The sequence below is a fragment of the Salmo trutta genome, chromosome 14, assembly GCF_901001165.1.
Source record: "Salmo trutta chromosome 14, fSalTru1.1, whole genome shotgun sequence".
Lineage (NCBI taxonomy): Eukaryota > Metazoa > Chordata > Actinopteri > Salmoniformes > Salmonidae > Salmo > Salmo trutta.
The window spans coordinates 50,104,806-50,122,283 of NC_042970.1; the positions used below are offsets into that span (position 1 = coordinate 50,104,806).

The following is a 17,478-nucleotide window of genomic DNA, read 5'->3' on the forward strand; positions in this document are numbered from 1 at the left end:
GAAAGCCAGGGAAATCTTTATCAAGTCTAGGTTTAGCTAAGTCCTACAGAAACACTATACAACACAAAACAAGAGACACTGTACAAAATAAATATATAATTGTGCTTTGATCCTTTATTCAAACTCTTGGCGTTTGGATTCAGCCATTTGGTAAACCAAATATAATAAATAACAAGTAGATGGAAGTCATGACATATTGATAAGCATTAGACATTATAAACAAGTGGACCGGCAACATGTTTTCAACACGGACCGCTCGTCTCACTCAACCGTAGTTCATATTAAGACACAGCCGTAGAAAAATAAATCTACCCCCACAAAAAATAGTAAAAACCAAAAAGTCTAACAAAAAGCATATGCTCAATGGTTCTGGGAGTGAAGTATGTCATGTCTATAAGGCCTCCTAGACAGAAGCTCTGACAACAGCACACTGCGAACAAGTGGCTAGAATATGGCACTGTAGCGGAGACTGACAAAACGTCAGTTTGACAAGAGACACGAGGGACCTACTGGATGAGTAATAACACAACAGTCTCTCGCAGTCATGATTGTGGTACAAAACAGGATTTCTGAAATACAGTATAAAGTGAGAGAAAAAAAGTCCCCAAATGTAACTTTCCTTTATTTATGATTCAATTCATCCCAAGGTGCATTTGGTTCAACTTCATCCACAACCCAGATGTACAGAAGTTTCTCATCTCGTGTTTCCCAACACCAGAGATAATCAGAAACATTGAATGCAGGAAAGATTAAGAAACCATCTTGTAGGGGAAGATGTTTTAACATCGTTGGAGAGAGTGAGGTTGTCTTCTCTGAGTTGGCAGGGGACGGTGGATGTCTTGTGTTCAAATGCTGCATCCCAATTATCCACCCTTTTCTCTAGAGCCCCACTAGCCCTCATCCTTCTCAGAGGACATTGACCCCTGGCTCTGGGCTGACCCTCTCCTCCCTTCTACTCCTCACTCCAGGTCCTGCAGGTTGATGGTGCTTCCTGTGAACTGGGAGTTGTCCGAGCCATTGTCATCCTCTGTCAAAGCAGGAGGTTCCTGAGGAAAGGCAGAAAGAAATGACTCCTTTACTTCTATGTTAACTACAGTAAACAAACATACCTCAAATCACTGACATTCAAATTCCTTTCATTTTAAAACATTTGGTATTTAATGATGCTTTTAGCTGCAAAAGCATCAGCTACTCTTAATGGGGTCCACATGAAACATGACATTATTAGTCATGAACTGAAAAACATACATTTAAAACATCACAGCCTACATATCAGTATATACACACAACATTTAGGTCTAATACATAGTACAGTGCAAATGACAAGATATATAAAAATGGCTGTCTCTTCACAGCCCCCTTTGTGCAGTAAGGTGTTCTTTTACCTGTTTTGTTTTTAACTGGTTTTATTGCTAACTTGAGTTACCTGGGGTGGCAGAGTTCCATGTAGTCATGGCTCCATTTAATACTGCGCTTTTCCCAGCCTCTGTTGTGGACTTGCAGACAGTGAAGGGACCTCTGGTTGCATGTCTTGTGTTGTAGCGATGAGTGTCCGAACTGTGTGCCAACTGCTTGAACAGACAGTTCGGTACCTTCAACACATCAATACCTCGCACAAAGACCCATAGTGACGCAGTCAATCTCTCAACTTTGAGCCAGGAGAGACTGACATGCATGTTACTGACACCTTCTCTTGAGTCTATATGTTTGGACCATGACAGCTTGCTATCTATGGTTACACCCAGCAGTTTAAACTCAACTTGCTCAATCGCCACATTATTCAATAGCTCTAAACGAGGTTCAGCGTTGAGTGAGTGACTTGTCCCAAAAATGATGCTTTTAGTACGAGATATTTAGAACCAGCCTATTGCTAGTTACACATTCCAAAACTGACTGTGTTGAGCGTCTCCGTGTCTTACTGTTGCAGCCGACGTGTATACTGTTTGAGTTGTCAGCGCACACACACAGGCTTTATTCAACGTCAGCGGAAGATCATTTGTACTGCCCTGCGGAACACCACACACCTGAATTTGCATGAGAGGCTTAGATTAACGAAGACCCTGTGTTCTACTAGATAAGTAACTCTCAATCCATAATAAGGCAGAGGATGCAAAATCCATAACACCTACATTTAAGCAATAGGTTATGATCAATGACATCGAAAGCTGCACTGAAGTCTAACAAAACAGCTCCCACAATCGCCTTACTATCAATTTCTTTCAGCCAATTAGGAGTCATTTTTGTCAGTGCCGACCGAGCATGTTGAGTGCCCTTCCCTATAAGCATGCTGAAAGTCTGTCTCTAAAATAATCATTTCATCAAACAATTTTTTCAAAAAGTTTGCTAAGCACTTGTAACAGACTGATTGTCAGCTGTTTGGACCATTAAAGGGTGCTCTTCTATTTTTATGTAGCAGAATTTGCCTTCCACCAGGTCTGAATGCACACACTGTCTTCAAAGATGTGGCAAACAGGATTCACAATCAATTCCGCTACCAACCTGAGCAATTTACCATCCAGATTGTTGGTACCAGGTGGTTTGTCCTTATTGAGTCCCACTTTGTGGAACTCAAAACTACAATGCTTGTCTTTCATTATTTGGTCTATTATGCATGAATATAAAAGGCTCAGCATTTGATTTTTGCATGTCATACCCAAGTCTGCTAATCTTATCAACAAAAAAGCTATTAAAATGGTTGGCAACAAGCCATCTGCCTCAATGAATAATGGAGCAGTTGGATTTTTTGCCTAGAATGGAATTGAATGTACTCCAGAGCTTTTTGCTATCATTCATCTTTGTTCCATAGTATAGTTTCTTCTTTTTTGTTTAGTTACATGATTTCTGATTTTACTGTATGTTTGCCAGTCAGCTGTGTTGTCAGACTTATAGTGCCATCGGAAAGTATTTAGACCGTGACTTTTTCCACATTTTGTTACATTACAGCCTTATTCAAAAATGTATTAAAATACTTTTTCTCCCCCCCTCAATCTACACACAATACCCCATAATGACAAAGCATAGACATTTTTGCAAATATATTAAAAATAAAAAAAATCACAGGTATTCAGACCCTTTACTCAGTACTTTGTTGAAGCACCTTTGGCAGCGATTGCGTTGCTGCACAGCTATTTTCAGGTCTCTCCAGAGATGTTTGATCAGGTTCAAGTCCGGGCTCTGGCTGGGCCACTCAGACATTCAGAGACTTGTTCCGAAGCCACTCCTGTGTTGTCTTGGCTGTGTGCTGAGGGTCATTGTCCTGTAGGAAGATGAACCTTCGCCCCAGTCTGAGGTCCTACGCACTCTGGAGCAGGATTTCATCAAGGACCTCTGTACTTTGCCCTGTTAATCTTTTCCCCTCGATCCTGACTAGTCTCCCAGTCCCTACCGCTGAAAAGCATCCCCACAGCATGATGATGCCACCACCATGCTTCACTGTAGGATGGTGCCAGGTTTCCTCCAGACGTGACCTTTGGCATTCAGGCCAAAGAGATCAATCTTGGTTTCATCAGACCAGCGAATCTAGTTTCTCATGGTCTGAGAGTCTTTTAGGTGCGTTTTGGCAAACTCCAAGTGGGCTGTCATGTGTCTTTTACTGAGGACTGGCCACTACCATAAAGGCCTAATAGGTGGAATGCTGCAGAGATGATTGTCCTTCTGGAAGGTTCTCCCATCTCCACAGAGGAACTCTAGAAATCTGTCAGTGTGACCATTGGGTTCTTGGTCACCTCCCTGACCAAGGCCATTCTCACCCATTTGCTCAGTTTGGCCGGGCGGCCAGCTCTAGGAAGAGTCTTGGTGGTTCCAAACTTCTTCCATTTAAGAATGATTGAGGCCACTGTGTTTTCTTCAATGCTTCTAACATATTTTGGTACCCTTCCCCAGATCTGTGCCTCGACACAATCCTGTGTCGGAGCTCTACGGACAATTCCTTTGACCTCAAGGCTTGGATTTTGCTGTGGGGCCTTTTATAGTGATGGTTCGAATTTCTAAACTTTAAATATTATTAGTCATTAGCTATGCTAGAGACATGAGGTGTGCCATAGTCTACACCAGAAGTTAATGGGTATCTGTAGGAGGAATGCATATGATCAATGCAATTAAGCTTGGAATGTACTGAGTGTAGGGAAAACGATCACGTGGCAGCACTGATAAGGGGAGAGAGAGCCATGGATTAGTGATGAAGGGGGTCGAGGTGAGGTCACATTAAGGGAGAAGGAAGAATGTATTGCCTGTATCTCTTTATTTTCTGCCTAGCAATAAAGATGCAATGTTTAGCGAGAGTTTTAGACAGTAGCCAATAGGCTATTTGGGCATAATGTAGGCCTACCAACAAAACCAATGGAGCAAATCCCATAACCTTTTTATATGGAAATAGCTTTTGATTTCTATGATATAGCCTACAGTAGCCTGTATGTGGTGTTCAATGCAGGCCTACATTGCATGAGGCTTAAAAACGTTTTTACATTATAAAGGGGTTGACATTCATTCATGATTTTGTACTTGGTCTGTAACACCATTGGCCAAATAGGTGACTGTAAATTGCATTCTATTGTGTTGTATGATGCAAGAAACCACTACAAAATAAAAGTAATTATTATTACCATGCAGAGAATTAGACAATGTAGGCTACCTCTCTGCCTATTGGCTTATTCAAGCCTGTCTCAAAATACAACACTGCACCTTTGATTAGGACTTCAGCTTTTTACCTGACTGGCTTTTCAAAGACAGCTTGAAATGTAGCCTACACGTTTTGTGCTTTTCCAGGAAGCAGCAACTCCCCATTGCTGACCTATACTTATCTATTACTGGGTTAATAACTCGCTAATTAGCAAAGAATATCAACAAATGTGCACATGTGCAACTCTGCGCTCTGAACTGATCGGAAAAGCACATTCACTCATGGGTGATTGAATGATCGCTTGTGGGCTACGCCAATAGAATTCTACTCTGTTGCGCTCTGGCCCTGCAACAAAAATCAGACCCAATCTTGCAAAGTTAGATTTGTTTTGTTGCATTGAAAAGAGGCTGATATAATGTTGATGCAATCACAGAAAAAAACCTTGATCTATATAGTGGAAACTAACGGGGCAAACTCAGTGAAGCTAAATCTCTTGCATCTGGCATTTCTGCTGCGCAGCAGTCTCGGAGGAAGTGAGTGGCCGCGCACGCGCGCTGCTTAGATGGACATTGCCTCAGACTGCGACAATTTGGCTGCACAGTCATTGGCATTTTGGGTTTTTTGAAAACCCGAGCCACAAATAAAATGTATTACTAATTCTATGTGCAAAAAAAGCCCACCTGTAGGATGTTGACAGGCAGGTCCACGGTGAGTTGGGAGTGGGAACTGGAGGGCTGGGAGCTCAGCTGGAAGGCTAGATCCCCGTCGCTGGGAGGGTCATCCTTACACACACATTAAATAATTCATTTGAATCCACAAATCACATTAAAAAAGGATTCAAACATTCCAATGGTCATGCATGGACACACTCGTATATTTTATTTTGGTCTGTAATACATGCCGCCTTCATCAGCACTCGTCTGTGCCTTATAAAAAAAATAATAATAATTGGGATAGCATTGCAAATGTCCTGGTAGGAGAACCTCACCTGCAAGAGTTGGATCTGCACATACTGGGCCCCGGTGACAGGGTCACGGATAGTCAGCCCCCCATTTGCAGCTGCAGAACCTTCACCAAAACGGGCGCTTGTGGGAACCAATGGCGCTGAGGAACTGCTGGCCTTCCCGCCTTTACTCTTCCTCTGACCCAATCCTGAGCTCCCTGTAACAAGAAAGGATTAAATAGTTCAAACTATTACTACTAGGAGCTAAATCATGTGAGACTAGTACCGTATATTTAATGATGCTCTTTCTCTACAACAGATAAAACAGGAGCATAATCATATGAGAGGTTCCTATGATGCTCTTTTTTTTTACGTCTATGAATAAAAATGAGCCCAATTGTGAGTGAAGTGTGGGCTATAAATTTACCTGAGCAGGCGGTGGGGCCTCTCTGTTTCCTCTTCTTGGCCAGCTGGATAGCTCTGTAGTCAGTCCGTGCTGAGCCACTACTTTCCTACAAGACAGATGGGAAAAACGTGACACACGAAACAACTGCCGTGACTCGGAACATGTATAGAAACGAGGACATATAACATCTTATCTCAACTGAATGTCAAATTAAGGGAAAATACAGTTATTTGAATTTCATTCTAGTAGAGTAGAGCGTTAGTTAGTAAGCCACTCACCAGGAAGGAGCAGGGCGAGACTGCCGAGCTGTGGCTGAGCTCAGACTCTTTCTGTGGGCTGAACGTGCAGCCGCTGCCGTGGCCAGGGAACACAAACTGGGTCAGCACCTTTCCCCCCTCCTGCTGCCCCAGCACCTCCACACAGCCCAAGAGAGGCCCGCTGCCACCCCTGCTCCCTCCAGCCTCAGTCACCTTAGAGGGGGACGAGAGGAGCTTGGGCCCAGGGGGCGCAGCCAGGGGTGAGGGCTCGGCAGCCAGTGTGCTGGAGGAACTGAGGGTGTGTGTGAGTGTATGGTGGTCTGCGGTGGATGTGGCGGCCTGCATGGTGAGGGCTGTGAGGGAGCTGAGGGCCTCGGGGGTGACCGTCTGCACGTCGTCCAGGTTGAGTGTGCCCTGCGGGGGGAGGACTCCCCCAACCGTCCCCTCCAGGTGGCCCATGTCCGCCCCTGCCGCCAGGATGAGCGGGTCCACGGAGGCTTTGGCCATGGTAGCGCCATGCCCGGACGTGCCCAGGGCGGTGCCAACCGAGGCTGGGTCGATGGTGAGGATGCCCGAGCTGACCAGGGACAAGTCCATGGCGAAGGAGCCTGCTGGCCCTGTGCTGCCAACAGGCACCCCGATCCCGTGGGTGGTGGGCGCAGGACCCCCAAGCACAGCAGAGAACAGGGAGCTGAGGTCCAGGTTGGCAAGCTGGTCGCTTCCGGTGACCCCCGAACCAGTTCCTGTGGCGGTGGCGCCACTGACCAGCTCGCTGCTGGGGGTCAGCGTGGGTGTGGCCTCCAGCTGGCTTAGAACTTCTGATTGGAGGAAAGACACAGTCATTACACAGGCAGTGGGGGTGTTTGAGCATGTGTTTCTTGAGGAACAGAGTATGTGTGTGTGATCCGTACCGGGGCTGAGGTGGTGGTGTTTGAGCATGTGGCTCTTGAGGCTACTGCGGGAGGAGAAGTGCTTGCTGCAGTTGGCCACAGGGCAACACGTCCTCAGGCTGCCCGCGTCTTGCTTGTGCTTCTTCGAGTGGATATACAGGCTGCTCCGTGCTGAGAACTTGGCACTGCAGCCTACACAGGCACATACACGTAAGACATTTATCAGAGGCCCTTTAGAGAGAAGAACATATCCAACTATCAACCAAAAGTGGTTCAGTCCAAAAATACTTTAAAAAGGGGAAATTAATGTTTTGATTAACCCTACATGGATAAAAGGACGAGGCCAACGGTAAGAGAACAAGGCCCGTATTCATAAAGCGTCTCAGAATAGACCATAGCAGTGATGAACTAGGATCGGGCCTCCCCTGTCCATGTCAGCTAATCTTATTCACTATGGCAAACGCTGATCCTAGATTATCTCATGATGACACCTACCGTCTACGTGGCACTCAAAGGGCTTGGTGCCCAGGTGGGTGATGCTGTGGCCCTTGAGGTGCTCTGCCCGGGTGAAGGACTTGCCACAGCCCTCCTCTGGACAGGTGAAGCGCCTGTCGTCGTCATGCTTCCTGAAATAACAGAGGGCGGGGGGATGGTGGGGTCTATGTGGTCCACGGTTCAATTCTTTCGTCATATGTATACAAATATAATGAAATGCTTACTCCTATGGCTCAGGGAGTTTGAGTTATGGGTTTGCTGGCATTCCAGAAAGGAACACACAAAACTGGATGTGTTTTGTAATGGCAAGATGTTTTGGATAAAACTTATGATAAATGACCTTTTTATTATTACTGCATTATGAATTAGGGAAGAGTATGACTGAACTATAAATCCAACACTTTCAAACAAGAGTGACAATTCGGTAGGACGGTTATGTGAGAGGCCCTAAACTAGAACAGAGGACCCACACCATCCCAATACCTAAACAACTCAGGGATGGAAAGTTGAGTGAGGGACAGCATTAAAGTTACCTTTTGTGCCTAAGTAACTTGGACATGCTGGTGAAGGACCAGCCACAGGCCTCTGAGTCGCAGATGAATGGCCTCTCGCCTGAAACCGAAAGAGGAGACTTAGCCTAGGCATGAGTAACATACTACTGGTGAAACAGACAACATAATATGGATTTGTGTCTGTGTTTTGATATCAATATCATACGAGCATTTATTGGTCGTGTACACAGATTTGCAGGTGTTAGCAAGTGCAGCGAAATGCTTATGTTACTAGCTAGAACAGTGCAGTAGAATATACACACAAAAGTATGTGGATATGCCTTCAAAGCAGTGGATTTGGCTATTTCAGCCACAACCGTGGCGGAAAGGTGTACAAATTCAAGCACCCAACCATTCAATCTCCATAGAAAAATATTGGCAGTAGAATGGCCATACCGAAGAGCTCAGTGGCTTTCAACGTGGCACCGTCATAGGATGACTCCTTTGTAACAAGTCAGTTCGTCAAAACTTCTGCCCTCCTAGAGCTGCCCCGGTAAACTGTAACTGCTGTTACTGCTCAGCCGCAAAGTGGAAGGCCACACAAGCTCACAGAACGGGACCGCCGAGTGCTGAAGAGCTTAAAAATTGTCTGTCCTCGATTGCAACACTCACTACCAAGTTCCAAACTGCCACTGGAAGCAACATCAGCACAAGAACTGTTCGTCGGGAGCTTCATAAAATGGGTTTCCATGGCCGAGCAGCCGCACACAAGCCTAAGATCACCATGCCAAATGCCAAGCGTCAGCTGGAGCAGTGGAACCGCGTACTCTGGAGTGATGAATCCCGCTTCACCATCTAGCAGTCCAACCGACGAATCTGGGATGCCAGGAGAACGCTACCTGCCTCAATGCATAGTGCCAACTGTAAAGTTTGGTGGAAGAAGAATAATGGTCTGGGGCTGTTTTTCATGGTTCGAACTAGGCCCCTTAGTTCCAGTGAAGGGAAATCAACGCTACAGCCTAGAATGACATTCCAGACTATTCTGTGCTCCAACTTTGTGGGAACAGTTTGGGGATGGCCCTTTCCTGTTTCAGCATGTCAATGCCCCTGTGCACAAAGCAACATCCATACAGAAATGGTTTGTTGAGATCGGTGTGGAAGAACTTGACTGGCCTGCACAGAGCCCTGACCGTAACCCCATCGAGCACCTTTGGGATGAATTGGCACATGGACTGCGAGCCAGGCCTAATCGCCCAACATCAGTGCCCAACCTCACTAATGCTCTTGCTGAATGGAAGCAAGTCCCTGAAGCAGTGCTCCAACATCTAGTGAAAAGCCTTCCCAGAAGAGTGGAGGCTGTTAAAGCAACAAAGGAGGGACCAACTCCATATTAATGCCCACAATATTGGAATGAGATGTTCGACAACAGGTGTCCACATCCTTTTGGTCATGTAGTTTGTGTTGACAGTTTTGTTAGTCGCTTTGGATCAAAATTCATCTGTGGCAGTTTTCACTCAGCTTAGAAAAATCGTTAAGCAACCTTAAATGTTAAAATTGAACGTGATGTAGTATGGGAACATTTCAGGTGGATGCTACTCATGACAATATAAAGTACACTCAGACCTTTGGAAAAGTGTTAAGGCCATATAAACATATCAATCACTCTGAAGTACCTGTGTGGCTGCGCATGTGGATCTTGAGGCGGCAGGCCTTGTCATAGCGCTTGTCGCAGCCCGGATAGGTGCAGGTGAACTGGCCCGTCTCGCGGAAGTGTGTGCGGTTGTGGGAGAATAGGGCACTGTAGGTGATGAAGGTCTTCTCACAGCCTGAGGACTCACACGCAGAGGTTAAATATACACGCACAGAAGAAAAAAAGTTACTTCTGTGGCAATATATGAATACACGTGCATTTAGACTGTTTAAAGTGAATGTGAAAATGAGAGTCTCAACATCATTCTGTTACTAAGGAATTGCCCATAAAATAGTTCAGGTAAAATGTTCAGAATGATGATTCAAGTTTCAATGTCACATGCACAAGTACAGTGAAATGCCTTTCGAGTTTACAAGGAAGGCATTTGACTACACAAGTGCATATGACATTGAAACTTGAAACATCATTTTGAACATTCATTTCACCTGAACAACGTTCGTCTCACCTGGAAACTCGCACTTGTGCGGCCTCTCGGGTTCAAAATGGGCCCGCTGGTGATTGGTCAGCCGGGTGGCGCTGCGGAAGCGCTCACTGCAGATTTCGCACACGAAGGAGTTCTCTTGGTCGTGCTGCTTCACGTGTGCCTTCAGGTTGTAGACCGTGGTGAAGCGGCGGCCGCAGCCCTCCCACTCGCACTTGTGTGGCCGCACCTTGTCGTGAGACTGGAGGTGGCGTTTGAGCTTGTAGGAGGTGGTGAATGCCCAGCTGCAGCCCTCAAAGGTGCACTTGAAGGGCCTCTGGTCCTCAGTGTGGTTGAGAAGGTGCATCTTGACCTTTTGGCGCGCGTCGAAGGTGCTGGGGCAGCCGGGCTGGGGGCAGCGGTACGTTGTGACTAAGGCACCTTTCTTGGAGAGTCCTGAAGCACCGATGAAGCTGACAGGCTGGAAGTCGTCGTTGTCGACACAGTCGACGAAAGAATCCTCTGGGCGCAGGGACACCAAGTCACCCTCGCTTATGGCACACAGCGTCCCGCTCTCCTGCTTGATGCCTGGGCACGAGTCCAGAGAGGCGCCAAACTCTGACAATGAACAGTGGTCAGCCAGAGCCAGTTCGCAGTCGCTTGCGGACATGCCAAGCCTAGGCTCTTCGTGGTGACCAGTCCGAATAACTGCCACGTTGCTGATTTTCCCAATGGATTTGGTCCCGCTGTCATAGTTGAGAAGCACTATGTCCTCATTGTCTTTCATTCCAAGGTGTTCCTTCAAGCCGACCATTCCATCATCTTTGTGGGTGTAACCCTCTGGAGGTGCTGCTAGAGTCAGTATCCCGTTTTCTATGGTTACTATGATGCTTTGGTTGTTTATCATGATGGTTCCAGAGAAAGTCTCGTTGGCAGAGGCCCCATCTGCATTGGCGGAAGCAGAGAGGCTCGTGCCTGGGTCGGAAATGAAGTCGGAAGTGTCCATAGTGTCGTTCATTTCCACGATATAGGTGTTTTCTGAAATCAAGGCACTGCGTTCTCTAGCTTCGGGCTGAGAAAGTAATTCGTCTGCCGCGCCACTGTCAATGTTGTCAAGGTGGCCGCATATGTTATCGCCATATTCGTTTGTCAAAACAGCGTTTTCATCCTCCGTTTCATAACACATAGACTGTTTTTCATTCGGTACAGTTGCCTCACCCTCACTATTTGAACTTGAATTTAATACACTACACTGAGGAGCAGTTATTTTCAAGGCCCTGCCTGCTAAATTGTTCAAATTCTCGTCTGATTCAATAAGGGCATTGGTGTTTTGAACCTCCATCGAATTACATGGAATGATTTTGGAATCGTCAGGCTTCTTACCGCTTATTGTATCTCCATCTTTGGATGGATTTCCCAGTCTGTCTTTATTTGTGTCATTCCCATCCTCTTGGATAATGTTGAAAACCACATACAATTCCTCGGTGTTTTTATTCGCGCTTACGGTGGTGTTACTCCTGTAGGCCGCCGTGCTCTCGCTCGCCAATGACTGCAACAGGGAGGCGCCGTCTTCATGTTGCTGCCGTAAAACCGCAGTTTGCAGTTGCTGCGAATGTTCCTCTTCCCCCTCAAAGAAAGGCAACGCCATTTGCAATATGCTATCCCCACTTTCAACATCATATTTGTAACCCGTCCTCAAATCTTGTGGAGGTAGTTGTGTGTTCAGCTCCCTTTCTTTCAAAGTATTCACGTTACGGAGTCCCACACTCGCTGTTTGGGCTTGAAGAGGGCTATTATTTTTACCGTTCTGCTTGCAGACAGGCAGGCAAACACCGCTGCCATTTTCTACCAGCAGGCGAAATGGAGATGTCCTCGGCCTATTGTTGTTGTTGCTTTGCAGTTCGTGTGATTCCAAATTTTCCTCTGCTTCGTTCTCGTTCGAAATGGAGCGAGAAAGTGTCGTTGTCCTAAACTGAGACGAGCCTGTTCTACGTGGGGCGCCATGTTGATAGTAAATGTTTTGGGCATCAGAAAGCCCCTGGATTTCCATCTTGGTATCCCTGTAGCAGGCTGCAGTGCATAGAAGGCCCGCCCTTCCCACAAATGGGGAAGGCGAGCCGGTAAGCAACGCCAAAGTTGATCGTAAACCGTGGCCGGAATGAATGGATAACAAACCGATGGAATGGAACTATTTGTATCTTATTGCCAAGTTCAAAACCATTCAAACGCCCTGCGGTGCCGTAATACATACTCGTTACATTCATGTTATCATTGTATTGAATCTTTTCTGAAAGCAAAATTAGTTTTGCATTGTAAGTGGTCTAAAAAAAAATAATGGATTACGGGAGATTGTTATTATTGAGGACCACTAGGTGGCACTATAAGCTCATTACTGTCCAAACGATTTCACAAAGTTGAAACAATATTCTAACTTTTCAAAGGAGAACAAGACATCAAAAGTACTAATTCATTCATATCTTTAAAATTAAACAAACGTTTAGTTGTCTTATATGTTTGAATGGTAACTTCTATATGCCCTTAACATAAATTCTCTAAATTACTTTGAGGTCACCTGTGCATGCAACTCTGTCTATAGGCCTCTGTATGCACACTAATATACACTTTTTGGTCAATGTACAATCAGTAATGTCATTAATATATAATGCTTTTAAATGTGTTAATGTAACTATAAATAGTGTATTTTATTTTGTATGGAAGTCTTTGAGGATTAGTAATTCACTGTAAAGCAGAAATATTTCTCTTAGATTCACATATTTGCATGTAGGCCTATTAAGCATACACATAAATAGTTACAGACTACAGTCCAGGCAGACATCCACCATGCACATTAGTAATGAATATGATGATCTATTTTGGGGGAGTGAGATGCACTGTCCAGGGCAATGACCGTTCTTAAAGCATGCATGATTTTGTTAACTCCAAGAACAAACATAATCTGCCAACTTTAATAGTGAGATAAGTCTTAATAATATATCTTTATTTGATTTCTAAGATAAGCTATACAAAACAAATGGACACATTTACAAATAGGTTTTCACCAACACAAGCAGATGAAGAATAACATAGATATACATTTACAGAATTATTATAGAAGAAGATCGGGAGGAAGACAGATCACATAATATTCTGTACATGAACTACGATATATTTACATTAGGTATACTTGTAAGCAAACACTGTCACAAAACACTTGAATGGGCAAAGGGGATTGTAAGCAGCATATAGTTTATGTCTGTCAAGCCTAATTCAATGAGAAGGTAAAACTTATACTGTACACAGAACACAGCCAGATATTCATGCTTTATGCAAAAATATTCAACAGGTGATGTAAATTGAAGTTTACTTTGGTACTTTATAACACTGCTACACGCATGCACTATGTTTAAACGTAGTGTCTATTAGAAATGTATCAACTATTCAAATGCTCCATTATCTTTTTTGGTTCTTATATATTATATATAATTTTTTTTATGTATTTAACCTTTATTTAACCAGGTAGGCCAGGTGAGAACAAGTTCTCATTTACAACTGCAACCTGGCCAAGATAAAGCAAAGCAGTGCGACACAAACAACAACACAGAGTTACACATGGAATAAACAAACGTACAGTCAATAACACAATAGAAAAGTCTATATACAGTGTGTGCAAATGAAGTAAGATTAGGGAGGTAAGGCAATAAATAGGCCATAATGGCGAAATAAATTACAATTTAGCAATTAAACACTGGAGTGATAGATGTGCAGAAGATGAATGTGCAAGTAGAGATACTGGGGTGCAAAGGAGCAAAAAAACAAAACAATATGGGGATGAGGTAGTTGGGTGGGCTATTTACAGATGGGCTATGTACAGGTGCAATGATCTGTAAGCAGCTCTGACAGCTGATGCTTAAAGTTAGTGAGGGAGATATGAGTCTCCAGCTTCAGTGATTTTGCAGTTCATTCCAGTCATTGGCAGCAGAGAACTGGAAAGAAAGGAGGCCAAAGTAGGAATTGGCTTTGGGGGTGACCAGTGAAATATACCTGCTGGAGCGCGTGTTACGGGGGGGTGCTGGTATGGTGACCAGTGAGCTGAGATAAGGTGGGGCTTTACCTAGCAAAGACTTATAAATGAGCTGGAGCCAATGGGATTGGCGACGAATATGAAGCAAGGGCCAGCCAACGAGAGCATACAGGTCGCAGTGGTGGGTAGTATATGGGGCTTTGGTGACAAAACGGATGGCACTGTGATTGGCTGCATCCAATTTGCTGAGTAGAGTGTTGGAAGCTATTTTGTAAATGACATCGCCGAAGTCAAGGATTGGAAGGATAGTCAGTTTTACGAGGGTATGTTTGGCAGAATGAGTGAAGGATGCTTTGTTGCGAAATAGGAAGCCGATTCTAGATTTAATTTTGGATTGGAGATGCTTAATGTGAGTCTGGAAGGAGAGTTTACAGTCTAACCAGACACCTAGGTATTTGTAGTTGTCCACATATTCTAAGTCAGAACCGTCCAGAGTAGTGATGCTAGACGGGCGGGCAGGTGCGGGCAGCGATCGGATGAAGAACATGCATTTAGTTTTACTTGCATTTAAGAGCAGTTGGAAGCCATGGAAGGAGTATTGTATGGCATTGAAGCTCGTCTGGAGGGTAGTTAACACAGTGTTCAAAGAAGGGCCAGAAGTATACAAAATGGTGTCGTCTGCATAGAGGTGGATCAGAGAATCACCAGCGGCAAGAGCGACATCATTGATGTATACAGAGAAAAGAGTCTGCCAGAGAATTTAACCCTGTGGCACCCCCATAGAGACTGCCAGAGGTCCGGACAACAGGCCCTCTGATTTGACCCACTGAACTCTGTCTGAGAAGTATTTGGTGAACCAGGCGAGGCAGTCATTTGAGAAACCAAGGCTGTTGAGTCTGCCGATAACAATGCTGTGATTGACAGACTCAAAAGCCTTGGCCAGGTCGATGAATACGTCTGCACAGTATTGTCTTTTATCGATGGCAGTTATGATATCGTTTAGGACCTTGAGCGTGGCTGAGGTGCACCCATGACCAGCTCAGAAACCAGATTGCATAGCGGAGAAGGTATGGTGGGATTCGAAATGGTCGGTGATCTGTTTGTTAACTTGGCTTTCGAAGACCTTAGAAAGGCAGGGTAGGATAGATATGGGTCTGTAACAGTTTGGGTCTAGGGTGTCTCCCGCTTTGAAGAGGGGGATGACCACGGCAGCTTTCCAATCTGTGGGGATCTCAGACGATACGAAAGAGAGGTTGAACAGGCTAGTAATAGGGGTTGCAACAATTGCGGCGGATAATTTTAGAAAGAGAGGGTCCAGCTTGTCTATCCCAGCTGATTTGTAGGGGTCCAGATTTTGTAGCTCTTTCAGAACATCAGCTATCTGGATTTGGGTGAAGGAGAAATGGGGGAGGCTTGGGCAAGTTGCTGTGGGGGGTGCAGAGCTGTTGGCCAGGGTAGGGGTAGCCAGATGGAAAGCATGGCCAGCCATAGAAAAAATGCTTATTGAAATTCTCAATTATCGTGGATTTATCGGTGGTGACAGTATTTGCTAGCCTCAGTGCAGTGGGCAGCTGGGAGGAGGTGCTCTTATTCTCCATGGACTTTACAGTGTCCCAGAACTTTTTGGAGTTTGTGCTACAGGATGCAAATTTCTGTTAGAAAAATCTAGCCTTTGCTTTCCTAACTGCCTGTTTATATTGGTTCCTAACTTCCCTGAAAAGTTGCATATCGCGGGGGCTATACAATGCTAATGCAGAACGCCACAGGATGTTTTTGTGCTGGTCAAGGGCAGTCAGGTCTTGAGTGAACAAAGGGCTATATCTGTTCCTGGTAAAAAAAAATTGAATGGGGCATGCTTATTTAAGATGGCGAGGAAAGCACTTTTAAAGAATAACCAGGCATCCTCTACTGACGGAATGAGGTCAATATCCTTCCAGGATACCCGGGCCAGGTCAATTAGAAAGGCCTGCTCGCTGAAGTGTTTTAGGGAGCGTTTGACAGTGATGAGGGGTGGTCGTTTGACCGCGGACACATTACGGACGCAGGCAATGAGGCAGTGATCGCTGAGATCCTGGTTGAAGACAGCAGAGGTGTATTTAGAGGGCAGGTTGGTCAGGATGATATCTATGAGGGTTCCTGTGTTTATGGATTTGGGGTTGTACCTGGTAGGTTGCATGATAATTTGGGAGAGATTGAGGGCATCTATCTTAGATTGTAGGACGGCCGGGGTGTTAAGCATGTCCCAGTTTAGGTAACCTAACAGTACAAACTCTGAAGATAAATATGTGGCAATTAATTCACATATGGTGTCCAGGGCACAGCAGGGGGCTGAGGGGGGTCTGTAACAAGCGGCAACAGTGAGAGACTTATTTCTGGAAAGGTGGATTTTTAAAAGTAGAAGCTCGAACTGTTTGGGCACAGACCTGGATAGCATGACAGAACTCTGCAGGCTGTCTCTGCAGTAGATTGCAACTCCACCCCCTTTGGCAGTTCTATCTTGGCGGAGAATGTTGTAGTTGAGGATGGAAATTTCTGAATTTTTGGTGGCCTTCCTAAGCCATATTGGCAGTTCTTGTATACTATACAGTGTACAACAAAGAATATTGACAGAATTCAATACACAATCCGATCTCATACAAAACCAACCCAGCATAGAACACTCATCAAATATTTAGGAATGTTTTAGTCAATTTAAAATGTGAATAACGGTTATTCTCGATGACCACAACCATCAGAAATGTGTTGACTAATCAGGTTAGCGTTCAAAATAATGGAATTATGACTTGCATTGAATCAAATAAAAACAGAATCCTGCCTAACTCACACTTGTGGGATTACGACAGAATTAAGGCCACGTATCAATATCCTTATGCCATAAATCATAAGACAACCCTTCATACTATTGTCCATCGTATTCTATAGCTCTTGTTGACCTACTGTTACAATGACCCAAATGCTTGATCATTCCCCAAAAGTTTGGTGACAAATGTTTCCCTAATGGTTTATCTCCTCCCAAGGTATGTAAGGGCCACCTCCCAATACGGTTTAAGTCCAAGCATTTTCCTTAAGTGCTGTAGGAAAAAGGAACGACGGCATTTGGCACGACATCGACTAACTGTTGTTGTGCAATTTACTTACAGAGAAATCAAATTTGTGCAAGAGAAGCCATGTCTGTTTTTGGCACATCCCCAGAAAGCTGTCAGAAGGTTAATGGCAGTGTTTTTAGTAGTAGTAACTATCACTATG

At 44.8% G+C, this 17,478-nt stretch overlaps 1 protein-coding gene across 2 annotated transcripts; it reads right to left on the minus strand.

Annotated features, from left to right (window-relative positions):
- Nucleotides 1-94: 94 nt before the first annotated feature.
- Nucleotides 95-12,329, minus strand: LOC115208328 (zinc finger protein ZXDC). Of its 2 annotated transcripts, none has more exons than XM_029776281.1 (10): nucleotides 10,257-12,329; nucleotides 9,774-9,926; nucleotides 8,143-8,221; nucleotides 7,610-7,740; nucleotides 7,136-7,306; nucleotides 6,246-7,039; nucleotides 5,989-6,073; nucleotides 5,607-5,779; nucleotides 5,299-5,400; nucleotides 95-1,046 (listed from the first exon to the last, which is right to left on the minus strand). In XM_029776281.1, exons 1-10 carry the CDS (start codon nucleotides 12,259-12,261, stop codon nucleotides 960-962), a joined length of 3,780 nt encoding a protein of 1,259 aa, XP_029632141.1. In that variant the 5' UTR covers nucleotides 12,262-12,329; the 3' UTR covers nucleotides 95-959. The 2 variants fall into 2 exon arrangements, with proteins under 2 accessions (XP_029632141.1, XP_029632140.1); XM_029776280.1 differs by having other exon boundaries at nucleotides 6,246-7,042.
- Nucleotides 12,330-17,478: the final 5,149 nt, after the last annotated feature.

Bases quoted from the DNA above. Each gene is read 5' to 3' on its own strand.
- LOC115208328 (XM_029776280.1), bottom strand. From the start codon at position 12,261: ATGGAAATCCAGGGGCTTTCTGATGCCCAAAACATTTACTATCAACAT. The intron at 9,927-10,256 runs GTGAGACGAACG...GTGAGTCCTCAG, and splicing joins GCACAAGTGCGAGTTTCCAG to GCTGTGAGAAGACCTTCATC. The intron at 5,780-5,988 runs GTAAATTTATAG...TTCTTGTTACAG, and splicing joins AGGCCCCACCGCCTGCTCAG to GGAGCTCAGGATTGGGTCAG.